Here is a 14,391-nt window from a genome sequence, read left to right as displayed (position 1 = left end):
ACAACCGAGAAGTTGCTTCTTACAACTCTACGGCAAAATTCGGACGACACTTGTTTTAACATAGACAAGGTAAGCTCTTGACTTAAACACACACACACATGTTTATTAACATCTTCAAGAAAAACGATACAAAATGTGCGAAGACTATATAGAACATGCATGGAATGATACAAAGTGTGCGAAGACTATAATAGGACATGCTTGGACCATTCCCTATACCTAAGCACTTTAGTAGGAGATGCATGGGACAATCTCTATAGTAAGAGAATGGATGGGACATTCCCTATTCCTAAACAATGCATTGATGAAAACACACAAGATTTTGAGATATGCCAAGAAGACATCAATGGACAATGAAGGCATATGATATGCATGCCTACCCCATTTCTGTTTGAGATGTACTGAGCACATAAACTCGTAGTTACTCTTTCTTCACACTTCAATGTCGTCTAGTGCTTTGGAGAAGATTATCAACATTAAATTGGTTGGGAACATAGGTTTCAAGCAAGCGTGACATCTTTACAAGACAACGTCAAGAATTAAAACATGCAAACAAAAGAAAAGACAATTTCTGCTTTGGCTGACAATAAGTGCACCTTTATAATGCATCTTAGCGGCGAGCACTGCATGTGTCAGGGTTTGAAGTCCCAACCTTTGGGTAAGGCAGGTCAGGAGCTAACCCTCACCGTGGCATCCAACCTAGACTACAAATTACAGACTTCAAACAGAGTAAACCTGGAGAGCCAAGGGAGGATTTGCACAATTCAAAAGCAATGAGTGGAAACGGTAATTTTGTGCTAATGTTCCATTGAATATTTTTTATTGCAAAAAAAAAAAGGGACTCCTCCCAGGCAATAGAAATAAGAGCTATGGAGCAAACATTAGAAGATTGAACATGTTCAAAAACTCAGGAAATATGAAGATTGAACATGTTCTTGTCACAAGGGCAAACAAAGCTTTCCCATCACATGAGCCACGGTTTCTTTCTTTGATCATGAAATGTGCAACACTTTACCTTGAATTGGGCACTAACCATGTCTTTTATCCGTTTTGAGACCTATGAATAACAATTAACTTACACACTCCTAACTCGTGGCATAACCTCGGCAATTTTGGTATGTGAAACATAGAGAGGGATAAAGAGTTACCTGACCATTACCAACTGTCCATTAAGAGGATCTCTTCAACCAGCTTCAGCCTGTAAATAACTACACAAATTAAACAGTTAATCGATGACCACTCAAGGAGAGCATTGGCTAGCTTGCCACCCAGCTATAGCTCCACACCTTTAAATTACCATCCTGCTGTTTTTGTAATTCCATAAATGGCACTGCATCTGAACATTCTAGACACTAATACCAGAAATACCAGAAGCAATGCAGCCCTGTGCTTGTGTAGTAACATGAGAAGAACCTCTACAAAGACCATCTCATGCTGCTGCCGTTTTCGGGGCCTGAATTCACAATAATGTCAAATACACCAGCAGCGAACACCTTGAGAGGAGCTAAACACAAGATTCTACTCAGGGTACCAGTTTCTTCTGTGCACATAAGGAACACAGCCCCTCCTTCCATCATATCCCTCAAGTATTGCTATGACAAGCCCCATGCTAGAACACCAAGCAAATAGAAAAGACACCAAGGCTTAAGACAATTTTTAGGTGCAAAATAGGTGTGCTGGCTTCTGGAGATGGTCAGAAAGAACACCAAATAGAGGATGCATGGAGCTCTAACCTGGGAGTCACCTTCAGCTCTGTATGGCTTACGTTGCTTGCATAGAGGAGGGAAAAAGCGAGGGGGGAAGGAGCTAATGCTTCTAGTAATATCTCAGAAACTTACCTACAGCAAATCCATCTCGGTATGCATGAACTGGTAGCATATGGTGATAATAGAGTACCTCGCTTTTGATATAAGGACACTACTGCTTGAAGTTGTAGCCTGGGGGACAACGACTATTTCACAAGCATGACGATCCCACTCAAAGATCAAAGAAATGCAACTCACTTTTAAAATTTACAGTGAGATTACATTTCTAGCCACACCTTTAACCACCACCATCGAGGTAGGTATCCAGAAGTGTATGTTTGCTCTTAAGAAGAGCAGTGAGGAACAAGCAATCCTCTGTCTGTAATGCAAGCACCCACTCAAACATGTCACCATCCACCAAGACGGTGAAGTACTAGCATTTAAACTTTCTTAAACTATCGCCACGCCATCTGCTTGAAGCCAGATCTGAAAGGATCAAAACCACCATCGGGTTCTTTTCTTTTTAATGTTCCACCCGAAGATCCAGCTTGCTGATACGAAACCTGGCTGAGGCCTGCAGCGGGTCTTGTGCTGAGTCCTTCATCTCTAACATCTGAATCCGCAGCCACATCTGGACCAGCATTTAAATCCAGACTAGGCCTTGCCCAAGAGGCACTTGAGTCTGCTCCTGGAACCTCTCCGATGCTGCCCATGAGGTAAGGCATTCCATAGGATGACACAACTGCACCTGCACTCACCAACTGCGACGGAGCAGCAGCCGGAAAAGGAAGTGAGTTTGTAGAAGAAACATGGGGTGCAGAGCTCACATTATAAGAAGCAGAACTAAAAGGAAATCCTGCTCCGAAAGGAAACCCTGCATATGAAAAAGAAGCAGGTATGGTTGTGGTATATGAAACAGATGCAGAAGACATGGCAGCTCCTCCTCGATATAAATCACCACTAAAAGGTCCGAGATTGTGACCTGTGGTGATGACAGATTTTGCACTTGGCGCTGCTACAACAGGGTATGATGACTCTGACCTGTTGGCAGAAAATGCTGGTATCACCATGGCAGCAGGCACAGAGCTTGCTGCAGAATACCACGGAGCCACATTTTCGAATTCTAGATTCGGTCTCCTCCCAGCAAGGACTGGTATGCCTGAGCTTTCGAGATTCTTATGTTGAGAGGAAACCTCTTCCACCCCGGCTTCTTCAAAACCCAGTCCATCATTCAAATCGAAGTCTAGCATTACACGTGTGGCTGTATGTGGCAACCTACTGTTACCTTCATCTGCATCTCTTGAAACAGACATCAAAGGACCCATGCTCTCGTCACTTTCATCCACCCTGTTTAAATCCAGCTCTGGCCTTGATGCTGCAGTGCCATTGTTTGCATTCGACGTCTCATTCACAGCACCAACAGGAAGCTGGCAGGCTGGTCCCACATGAAGACTTGAAGCCATAACTGAATCTTCCATCACTCTCTCATCTGCCACATTTAAGTCTATATCCAGGAACCGAGCTTGCTTACCACTTCCAGTACTATCTGTTGTTGCTAAAGTAGTGGCAGTGGTGTCAAAAGGTGGTTGCAAGGTTTCAGCTATGCGGCGAGGCTCAGCAGGTCTGAAAGCACTGGTGGCGGCAGAGCCTTTCCAACCCAGCTCTCCTTTGGTTCTTAATGGATTAGATGGAGGAATGAAAGCGCCTTTTGTGGCAGAAACAACAGCAATTGGGGCTGCTAATGAGCTTGCTTGAGCAGGGAGACCTGATGCTGGATCAGGAGCGATTACAGCAAGACTTGGTGCAGAAATAGTGGAGTGTGTGGCATGGTCATGAAGGACCTCATCTGTGACAAAACCTTCATTGAGATCAAAGACTGGCCGCTCAACATCTTTACTCCCACTCTTTCTATCCTTGGACAATGAAGCCCCCTCATCTGGCACAGATGCTTCCACAACAAATGGAGCTATTGGAGCTGTAATAGTCATGGATGCTTCTATAATTTTAGCTGGAGAAGACTGACTGTGCTCTTCTGTCTTACTCACTTCCTTGATATCAGCTATGGAATCAAGTGCAGGTTCTGAATGTGTTCTCGCATTCTCTTCATCATTAAGATGGGAAGAAGCTTGATCCACTTCTCTTTCCCTGGCTGAGGGGGGCCTATCTGCATCAGTCTCTTCTCTTCTCTCTGGGGAAGTTTCCACACTGGCATCAGCATGGGCAGCATCAGTGGTAAGTCTCTCCCCATCCGTATCTTTCACATTTGTATCGGCATCACCAGGCAATGTCTGGTTAACCTTCAAATTCTCAGGAGCATGTCTCTCAGATTTTGAATCGCTTTTGCAGGGGCTGATTGAGTTGACATTCTGTGCCTCAGGCTTGCCGTACCTTTCAACTTCTTGCTCAACTTCCTTCGCAACCTGCCTGGCTACTTCAAGAGCATCTTCCTCATAGTACCCTGAGACACAGTCCCCAGCCTTTGCACAAGTCAAAGGTCCCCTCGCAAGGGTGTTCAGGCTTGACACATTTATTCTTCCATCCTCAGAACCTTCTTCAAGAGAAGTAACATTATCTAAGCTGGGTGTGGGAGCCGTTTGGCACTCTCCTGTCAAAGAGCTACCATTACAGATGCCAGCCGACAGTTTGGACATGCTTTCCTTTTCATCATTAATAGCTTCTCTTGTGACCAACTTGGTCCCACCACACCCATCCTGGCTAACAATAGCTTCAGATCCCTTTTCTGAAGGAGCATTCACTTCTTTTCCTGAAGAGCTATCTAAAGAGATCAACTCTGTGGCACCATCTATGACCCTTTCTTCCAGAACCTCTTGAACCTTTTCCACAGATGAAATGGTAGGCCCCTCTTTAGAATCATCTGCTAGCTCTGCACCCTCCTGAACAGGAGCAGACTCCCTCTCACACATACCAACTGGCTCCAACGAGTCTTTTGTCAGGCCACCTTGCTTCTGCTTTTCACCTGGACCAAACAAAAGGTGTCAGCACAGGTTACCGTACAGAAGAAAAACCAGAAAAAGGAGAAAATTCAACCATGCAACTGCGTGACAACTGTACCATCTTTGTAGCCTTGATTCTTAGACTCTGGCTCATTCGAAACCCTCCCTTGTATTGCAGAATCCCTGTTACCATCAGCAGAGGGAGGGTGCCCTTCTCCACCAGTACTCCCACTAAAACTCTTCTCGGTTTCAGAGCCTTCACATACAGCTACACTTGCTAATAGATCTATCCCACCTTCAACAGTGTCAAGACCAAGCCCTTCTGGACTCATGTTACTAGAACCTGGGGTAGCAGTAGTTACAGATGCAGTGGTACCCTTTTTCACCAAACCCATGTCTACATCTGATGACCCTTTACCAGTAAGGTGGTCCTTAGGCCTATGTTCGACATCTGGAGACTTGCAATCTACCTCATCAGCTGTAGCAATGCATGACCTATCAAGCTCCTCTTTACAACCAGCTCTAGATTTCCCACCATTGGCATTGCAATTGCCACATTTAGCATCCCCGCTAGTGTCTGGAGAATGGACAGCGGGAGCTCTGCTACCTCCATTGAGAGAATCATGCCTATCCATGGAGCCTGGTGAAGATCCCCTATTGTTGGCTGCACCCCCATCAACCAAAGAACCCCCACTTATGCTGTGAGCTGGACTTCGCCCCGGATTTGGAAGTCTAACAATTAACCTTTGACTGTTAGAATTTTCAGCTCGGGCTCCCTCACCTGGACCCTTATCCAACAAGGCTGCACTGCTCATTTTCTCAATCCCAGGTGTTCTATGCCTCCCAGTCGATTCCTTCTGAAAGCCTGTTGAACTAGTTGTTGGGTTGCTTTTGGTAGAATGACTATGGCTGCGTAAAATTGTCCCCGTGGTTTTGTTGCCCGCTAAAGCTACAGAAAGTGTTTTCACCTCTTCCTTCCAAGATCCAACCCCTTTCCCTGAGCCACTACACCATGACTGACTATTGTTTTGTGATTGACTGGAGCTGCAGCTTTTCTCCTCCTTAACAACAGCTAGCACCTCACTTGTCCCACTAACATGCGACTTCACAGAATTATCTTTGGACATAGTTATTCCCAGATGCTCTTTGTAACCACTTACAGAGGATGGATTGCACTTCATATCTCCACTGGGTGTAGAGCCATTTATAGCAAGTTTCATGGCTGCACTGCTCTTAGAACTACCTGCAGAGCGCCCTTTTGTGCTGTGGGTCTCACTAGCAGGTTTAGATGACCAAGTTGTTGCAGTGTTTAATCCAGATTTAACCTCATCTGATGACTTCATCTCTGCATCCACCCGTTTTTTCCACGTATCTACAAGTTTCCTGGCTTTTTTCTGGATTTCAGAATTCCTGTGGCTCCGGAGGTTGTTAACAGACTTTCCTACTATACAGGTTTTCAATGCATCTAGGTCCACTGGCAACTTATCGAGTGCTCGAAGCAAGGTCAATAAATGCTCCTCTAGCCCTTTGTCGCCTTCTTTAGGACTCCCATCTCCAAGCTTTCCTTTGTGAGCTTCTTGCAACCAGTCATCCAGTACAGGTAGCCCTCCGAGCTGGACGAAGTGCGTGAGACAATCCTCCCTTTCCGTTGCAGCTATGATGCTTGCAAGCAATGTCCTGCGTGACACCACATCAGCCAGCTTTTTCACACTGTCATTCCGCTCCTGAAGCATCACTTGGACAAGCTGATCCACATAGGATGAATTTATGAGCCCCCCATCCTTGTCTGCAATAGAAGCAAAGTCCTCAAACATCATATTGCATTCCCGTTTTGATTCACTGTCCTCCACCTTCATGAGTCTTTCTCGCTTACTTGGATCCAAATTCTGATCAGTCCTCTCCCTCTTCTTACCCTTCCCTTGACTAGGAGTAGCTGCATTCACAATGTCAGGCTTGGATGAAATGGGTGCACTTGAAGCTCTCTGAAAGGGCCCTTCTGATTGAGCAGCCGGTTGCATCTCGTGCTTGGTTCTATCCAACAACTGATCTACTTCTGCCTGATGTTCCTGTGTACATGTTACAGAACACCAGTACCATCAATGAGCCCATTCACGTTCAATAAAACCAATGCCCTTCAGGTCGGGAGAGAAAAAACTTACATCTGTGTAGTCTTGGTCTGTGAGCCAGTATAAGCACTTGTTTGCAGTATCATAGACCCGCCTGCATATGAAGGAAGAAACTCCAGCCGGAAGTTCAACACCCTTCTGAAGAAATGCAACTTTGCATGGGTGAAGCAATGATTCTGCAGATATCTCATCCTTGTGAAAAGAGTAAAATATCTCGTTTGGTGCTGCCTCAAGAGAAGCACCTTTCCCTAGTTTGATGTCACCAGGCCGATAGAGCCAATTCACACTGAGCTTCAGGCTACCTTCTTTCTCTGCTATAAGCTTTCTGATTATTCCAATGAAAGGAGGGCCATTTCCGGCTTGAAAGAGCGCACAATCTCCAACACCAATTTTGCGGCCAGCCTGTTTGTCAACACAAGCCAATTAGATGCTGACATGTGGACGTTGGTATACTACTTAAATAATGATATCTCCAAAATAGTCACAATCTTGGATTGGAAAAAAAGGGGTTTAAATCCAACAACCCACAATAAGCCAAAAAATTACAGTTTGCCTGTCTTAAATAAAGAACCATTCTATGAAAATCCAGAAAATCCTTGGAAGTCTCAAGATGCCTGAATCAAAAACATCTTAATTCAATTGGTCTGGAACCCCATGATCCGTTTACTCAGTGGCCGCATGTCGGGGGCCCGACATCATGTATCATGGGGCGCGTTGAGCATAGGACCTGCCAGGTCCCTTGGAGATTGGATCGCACACAGGCAGTTACCCCCGGAGGTGCAGGGGAGAGGCCTGAGAGGGATCCGGGGTAGAGACAGGCTCATCATCGACATCGTATGGAACAGCCATTGTAAACCCTAGCCCACCATATTATTGTCATATTTCAAGTCAAAAGCCCCATGAACAGTACCCAATCCCTCAACGCTTCCTTACCCACTGTATGTACTCCAACATGAAAGAGCTAACAAACTGATGGATTGTTCTACTTCGGGAAGCAAAAATTATTGTAGATGAGCAAAGGACAGGTATCAGTGAAAAGAAGTGTCTATTCAACAAGCTCAATTAACCTGCAAACATTACAAGTAGATACATTTTTGATCCATTGCAGCTGCTTGTAGAGTCTTAGGCTTGGTCAAACCACCCTCTTTCAGAACCATTTCATATTCATAAAAAGCGTGTCATGTCTACTTCCAACTGCATAACCCTTTTAGCACTTCTAATCCTTTACTTGCTCTGATTGCACAGCACAACCTCCTGTCCCAGTATGCAGTTGAGCAAAGGTTGTAGAGCTGAGAGAAAAAAGGGTAAGGAGGGCAGTCCTCCAATTAGCATAGTGTCTCATCAACAGGCGCAATTAAACTGCAACTCACTATGAACAGCTGCTTTCAGAGATGTTCAAGGCCTCTTAAACTTGACCAGACCCCATCCCCTAGCACCATTTGGTTGTTTCGACTGCTTCCACATGAAAGATGCCCATTCACTTCCCGCTTGCAAAACCATCCCCCTCCCTTTCCCAAAACAGAAAAAAAATGCCCTTCTCTCTTCACCCATGAATTCTAGCTGAACTTAAGCAACTCCACCACTACGGAAGTTCCCCATAACCCTGATAACTTTGCCTTGATATTTTAACAAATCAAATAAAGCATAACTTTTTGCTATCATTGCAGAAGGAAAATAAGGCTTGCCATGAGTTTTTGAAACAATAGATCATCACTGCCAAACTGTTTTGCAAATCCCCAACAACAAAAAATACGTGTTCAAACAAACCCTTCTTTAATCTCCTAAGGAAAGGAAAGAACCACCTTAGAGAAACACTTCACGCAAGCAGAATCAGCTTCTGTGCCAAGAGGAGAGCGCTGTGATGGCCCAGGCCACATGTGCCACTTCTGCTGCCTATCTCCGCAATGTTGCCCATGCATATCATTCCCCAAAAGCCAATTATCTGTGTATTTTCAGCATGTCGATCATCTTGGAATGTCTCTATGGCCCAGTTCAAGCATCATTACGGGGGTTGCTTTTCTGGCTTGATGATGATATATTGCAGGATGAAGGGAATAGGGTAACTGTCAATAGAAAGCGGGATCAACAGGGTAGCCGTTAATCTCATATATTACCAGATTGATTCCATCAAAAATGGCGGAGATCTAATTTTAGCCAAAAGCACAGATCTAGCATAGGCATCGCTCATGTACGGCAAGCCCAATCCGTACGCCAGCCGCATCTGTCGTGAACAGCCAGGTGAGGCCTTCCGTACAATTACTGGCCTGCGGACATGACCTTTCCGGCGTGACTCGGGCGCCCAAGAACTTGCCGATCTTTAAGAGTGCCGCAAATGGCCGTTTCACAACTTCCCAGGAAGTTTTCTGAGCAGATTTCCACGGTCTGCGACGAGAGGGAGTCGAAACAATCCCAGCAAATTCTTCAGCAGCTTTCTCAAATCTAGCGAAATTTTATCTGTTTCGAGAGCAGAGTTGGGCAGCGCAACGCCTGTAGAAAGAGATTTGAGCAGAACAAAGGCAGATTCGCGGGCGAAAGGCGAGTTAAGAAGGAAACAGGTCAAAACAAGGTCTATAAATGAACGATTAGGGGTAAAACAGGCAGATTTGAATTAGAGAGCTCTCTACAAGGGACTACAAGGCAGGAAAGGGAGAAATCTGAGGGCAAATCTGTGCAGAATAGAGGGGGATTAGAGAGATAAGAGGGTGAGGTCAAGGCAGCACAGAGGGGGAGGAGAGAAAGTTAAGAAGGAAGCGGGCCAAAATAGAGAACTATCACCTGACTCAAAGCCGGCATAGCTGTGTGGTAAGTGAGAGGAAGAGAGAAGAGCCTACCTAGGGAGATGAAATGGGTAAAAACAAAAGAAAAGAAAAAGAAAAGACTAGGAGTGTGCAGAAAGTTGAGGGAGAAGATGGGGAGGAGGCATCCAGATGCAGGTGTGTGTGTGTGTGTGTAGTGGGTGTGTTGGTAGTGGTGATGCTCTGACTGTCGTAAAAGTACTTGCTATAGCTTCTGACGATTAGGACTGTCCCAGCCGTCGAGCCAGTGCCCCCTCCACCCACACACTAAACCACTCTCTTCAAAGTCAAAACAAGTTTTTGTTCAATCATCATGTCTTTGAATCTCTTGTGTTTATCACCCTCTATCCACAGGTGTTTAGTGACTTGTGCAGTTGTGATGTCACATGCACACATACCTCTGCATATTTGTTAGTCTCTAAAATTTGGGGCAAGGGAGAGAGAGAGAGAGAGAGAGTCTTAATTAACAATTGAGCCCTCCCCTTTGCCTCACCCACTCTTCCGTTTTTACCTTTCTTGGAGCATAGAATGGATGAGACACAACTCACCAGATTGCAGAAAATGGATGAGTCTGGAGTTGTGGGTTTCTAATTTGTGAAGTCACTAATAGTTAAAGTTGTGCTAAATGAATCCCACTTAGATTAGCTTTTCGAATTGAATCCTTGATTATTTTGCAAATGCTAATTCAGAGTGTGCTTTCCAGATGGTTCCACTGGTGTGATTGCCCTAGTCCATTGCCACGCCTTCATGAATGCTAGAAGCATTTTCCTAGTGTCACTTGTGGGTGTTTACACACTAGAGTGCACCCCACCCTAGAAATAAGGGGAGCCCTTGGATTACCTGATGTGCCGTATCTTCAAGTGTTTACACATTTTGCCCTGCCCAAAGTTCTCCACGTCCTAGTGAGCTGCCACCTCAAGCCCATTCTTCCTTTGCTCATGGACGAGGAAACTTAGGTGATAACAAATGGCATACACTTTTCAACCAATCAAATGGTTTCTTCAAGAATGGGCAAGGGAGATGTGTGAAGAAGAATATTTAAATTAGAGAGTCACATAAGCAATTATGGCTTTTTTGAGCCAATCACACTCCCAAAGATTGGGCCTAACCAATGTGTATACACATGTTGCAATGGACAACACTTTTATAGCCATCATTACACTTGTAAAAAGTTTCCTTATGTCCACAAACTAGGCAGGCTCTACATGTAAAGGCGTTAAAAAATTGGTTGCCCACTTCACTACATCTTGGGTGTCTACTTTTATGGGGCAATTCTTGATTTCTTTCCAAAGAGGGTGAAGCAACCAGCACTCCCAAAAAAAGATGGAATATGTCTTTTAGCCTACTAGGGATCAAATAGACCAACATCTATTGTGCCCCTTTTGTAGAAGCCCCGAGTCTACAATGAAGTAGTCTCCATATCAACAAGTTGAGACGAGCCATAAGAGTTGTTTTCCACACTTCTATTATGAGCCTCTTCCATGCAGTCACATAGGGTCTCTAATTTTCCACTTTTGAGCAGGTTTCTAAAGTTGTACAATCTCTATTGTTTCCCCTCTTAGTACCCAGTCCTTAGCCTTGATCTTGACCAGCATCTTACCTTGTGAATTAGTATAGTTGTATAACCATTTGTTATTCGAGAACTAGTGGCCCACTTATATCAAGAATTGGGTCCTTGGCATCCCATAAGAAAACATATTCTTCCATGGAAACGTTGCATGTGTTTGAGACAACTTTGTAATTTATCCACTTCAAAGTTACTCATCCCAAAGGTTGTGGCATTTAGTACTCTTCTTATGTAGTTTTCATGTTTTTTTCAGATTTATAAATGCCAAAGGTTTGTCATTTATCTCCTCTGCAGGCGACCAACACATAGACTCTCTCCAAGTGTTCCATTGTTTGTAAGAGCCCTTTGGCTAACCCATTGACATTCATTAATTCCCTCCTTCCAGCATGTCACCAGTGAAGTTCATCCCACTTCCTCCGATAATCCACTTGACTTAGCTAGCCACTCTCTTATAATATAGCTCCAAGGCTCATTACCTTTGGCATAGGTAATCCATTTTGCAAACAAGACTGTTAGCATTTAACTCAATATTTGGTAAGCCCAGGCTACCTTGGTTTAAGTGGTCCCATGAGACGGAGTATTATTTTTGTTTTAAAAGCCCATAGAAATCCCTATAGATCTTGGTTCACTTTGGTCCAATGGACCTTTCGAAACACCTATATAGAGGTTATGAATACTATTAAAGGTGTAAGGATATGTTTGATCATCGTGACTGTTATGAGACTGACAGGAAACATTATAAGGTAAGACTAGAAAAGATTATTTATATGTAAAAGGTTTGCATATAAATAAGGTTCAAGGGTTTTCAAATGGGAAATACCTAAAGCAATGGTTAATAGGCATTAAGGTCAATGTAAAAGGGATGTAGATGGTGCATGAGGGAAGCCCAAAGGCCACAAAAGTAGGCGCCTCCTTCTAGGTAGTTCAGGAGGCATTGGATAGTGAAAGGGCCATGCGCCTAGCCATTGAAACATCAAGGGGCCGAAGTTGGAAGGTCCTCTTTGCAAGCACACACACACTCACAAAACCCTAAAAGAGAACACACAAGGTGAGAGGCTGAAAATCTTCTTCTTCTTCACACAACACTCAACACACCATATACAAAGATAAGAGTACACACAATATGAAAAGGTACTCAACCAAATACATACTAGGGTTCTCTATAGTGTGAACCCAACTAAATGAGCTGGCGCTATAACTATGCCAGTCTCTAGAATGGCTGTCACACAGCCTGTCATCCCACTGGCCGTATATCACCCATGATCTCACCAACCATGCCAGTGGTGTAAGTGTGGGGCCTATCCCCCAGGCGGGTCATCAGTGTCCACCGCCTCACTAGATGAGCTCGATATCTCAACACTCCCCCTCGAGCTCAACTCCATCTCATGTACACCAAGCAAAGTCCTGAATCTGCAGAGTTTCTCTGTACCCAATGCTTTGGTGAAGATGTCAGCGACCTGATCCTGTGTGCTGACATAAACAAGGTCAACGTCTCCTGCCAAAACCTTCTCTCTGACAAAATGGTAGTGGACCTCTATATGCTTCGTGCGAGCATGAAAAACTGGGTTCCTAGCCAACTGTATACTGCTGATGTTGCCACAGAAAATGACAACTTGTCTATCCACTGATAGACCCAAATCTGAGTAGCTTTCTCAACAAAGCTACCTCACATGCTGCCATAGCAGCACCTCGGCCTCGGCCTCTGGATAGAGCAACCGTAGGCTACTTCTTGCTGCTCTAAGTCACAATAGCACTCCCCAAAGAAAACATGAAGCCACTAGGAGATCTTCTATCTGAGATACTACCAGCCCAATCAGCATCTGTGTACCCATCATGTACACATATCTCTGTCCCAGTTTCATAAAATAGTCCACAATGCAAAGTAGACCTCACATACCTCAGTATGCGTCTCAATGCATCCAAATGCGTATCAATGCATCCAAATGCATCCAAATGCGACTTCCGAGGAACCTGCATAAATTGACTCACCAACCCAACAGCATAGCTCAAATATGTCTTGGTGATCGTCATGTAGATCAAGCTTCCTACTATGCACCTATACATAGTAGGATCCTCCAAAATCTCTCCTGAATTTGCACTCAACTTGCCATTCTGATCCAATGGCACTGAGATAGGCTTACAGCCTGTCATACCATACTTGGACGACATGTCCAAGCCATACTGTCTTTGCAGTAATCCAATCCCATGTGGTGACCTAATCACCTCAATGCCCAAGAAATATCTGAGCTCCCCCAAATCCTTCATCTCAAACTTCTATCTAAGCAAGATCTTTACATCAAAGATCTTTGCATCATCATGGTCCCCCGTTAATGATCAGGTCATCTACATAGATGACAACAAGCACAACCCCTCTATCACTGTGTCTCACATACAGCGAGAAATCTGCATTGTCTACGTAAAAGCCAATAGTGACAAGATATTCAGAAATCTTGTCAAACCATGCTCTTGGTGCTTGTTTTAAGCCATACAAGGCTTTCTTCAACCTGAAAACATGCTCGGGGTGACTCACATCCTCATAACACCAGGTGGTTGCAACATATACACCTCTTCCTGCAAATCCCCATGCAAGAATGCATTCTTTACATCCATCTCATGTAAAGACCATTGCTTTGACGCAGCCATTGCTATCACAACTCTCACTGTTGCCATCTTGGCAACTAGGCTGAAAGTTTCCTTATAATCAATGCCATATGTCTGCGCATATCCTTTGGCTACCAATCTAGCCTTGTACCTGCTTATGCTTCCATCACTGTTATGTTTTACTTTGTACACCCACTTGCATCCAATGGCTTTCTTGCCTTCAGGCAATTGCACTAAATCCCAAGTCTCATTTCCATATAGTGCATCCATCTCCTCATCCATAGCTTTCTCCCAACACACATTTCCAACAGTCTCATCAATGCATGTGGGCTCTACAACCTGCATAACTTTTGCCATGTATGCATAGTGATGTGCCACATAACCATCATAGGTAAACCTCTGCATAGGATTCTTCACTCTCCCAGATCTTCGCAACTTTGCATTCATGGCTTCCATAGCCTTCTTTACACCAGGTGTTCTCATAGCTGGTATCCCAAGATCCTTATCAAGACTCATCTCTGAGCCACTAGACTCTCCATCAACATGAGAATGCCCTGCAGAAATGTCAGGCATACTAAGGGGCTCAACCACTTTCTTTGCCTT

General features: G+C 44.4%; 1 protein-coding gene and 1 long non-coding RNA gene across 2 annotated transcripts; both read right to left on the bottom strand.

Moving 5' to 3' along the window:
* Positions 1–871: 871 nt before the first annotated feature.
* Positions 872–1,364, bottom strand: LOC147629079 (uncharacterized). Its single transcript, XR_015267885.1, has 3 exons — positions 1,287–1,364; positions 1,149–1,198; positions 872–1,057 (listed from the first exon to the last, which is right to left on the bottom strand). It is a non-coding gene; the product is annotated as an uncharacterized LOC147629079 (long non-coding RNA).
* A 620-nt stretch (positions 1,365–1,984) lies between these two features.
* LOC147629078 (uncharacterized) lies at positions 1,985–9,894 on the bottom strand. The gene is made up of 4 exons (XM_086812323.1): positions 8,628–9,894; positions 6,859–7,227; positions 4,818–6,765; positions 1,985–4,722 (listed from the first exon to the last, which is right to left on the bottom strand). The coding sequence occupies exons 1-4, from the start codon at positions 8,742–8,744 to the stop codon at positions 2,201–2,203; spliced, it is 4,956 nt and encodes a 1,651-aa protein (XP_086668449.1). The 5' UTR covers positions 8,745–9,894; the 3' UTR covers positions 1,985–2,200.
* Between the last annotated feature and the right edge of the window lie 4,497 nt (positions 9,895–14,391).

The sequence above is a fragment of the Cibotium barometz genome, chromosome 18 (genome assembly GCF_041138505.1).
Source record: "Cibotium barometz isolate CiBa-2024 chromosome 18, ASM4113850v1, whole genome shotgun sequence".
Classification (NCBI taxonomy): Eukaryota; Viridiplantae; Streptophyta; class Polypodiopsida; order Cyatheales; family Cibotiaceae; genus Cibotium; species Cibotium barometz.
The sequence above is the reverse complement of the archived record's forward strand: the minus strand, read 5'-3'. Positions and strand labels throughout refer to the sequence as shown.

What these genes read in the sequence shown, in the direction of transcription:
- LOC147629078 (XM_086812323.1), bottom strand. Translation starts at nt 8,744, where the DNA reads ATGCATGGGCAACATTGCGGAGATAGGCAGCAGAAGTGGCACATGTGG. An exon ending in GCGTGAAGTGTTTCTCTAAG is followed by an intron (nt 7,228 to 8,627) that starts GTGGTTCTTTCC and finishes GTTGACAAACAG; the next exon opens with GCTGGCCGCAAAATTGGTGT. An exon ending in GAATCAAGGCTACAAAGATG is followed by an intron (nt 4,723 to 4,817) that starts GTACAGTTGTCA and finishes TGTTTGGTCCAG; the next exon opens with GTGAAAAGCAGAAGCAAGGT.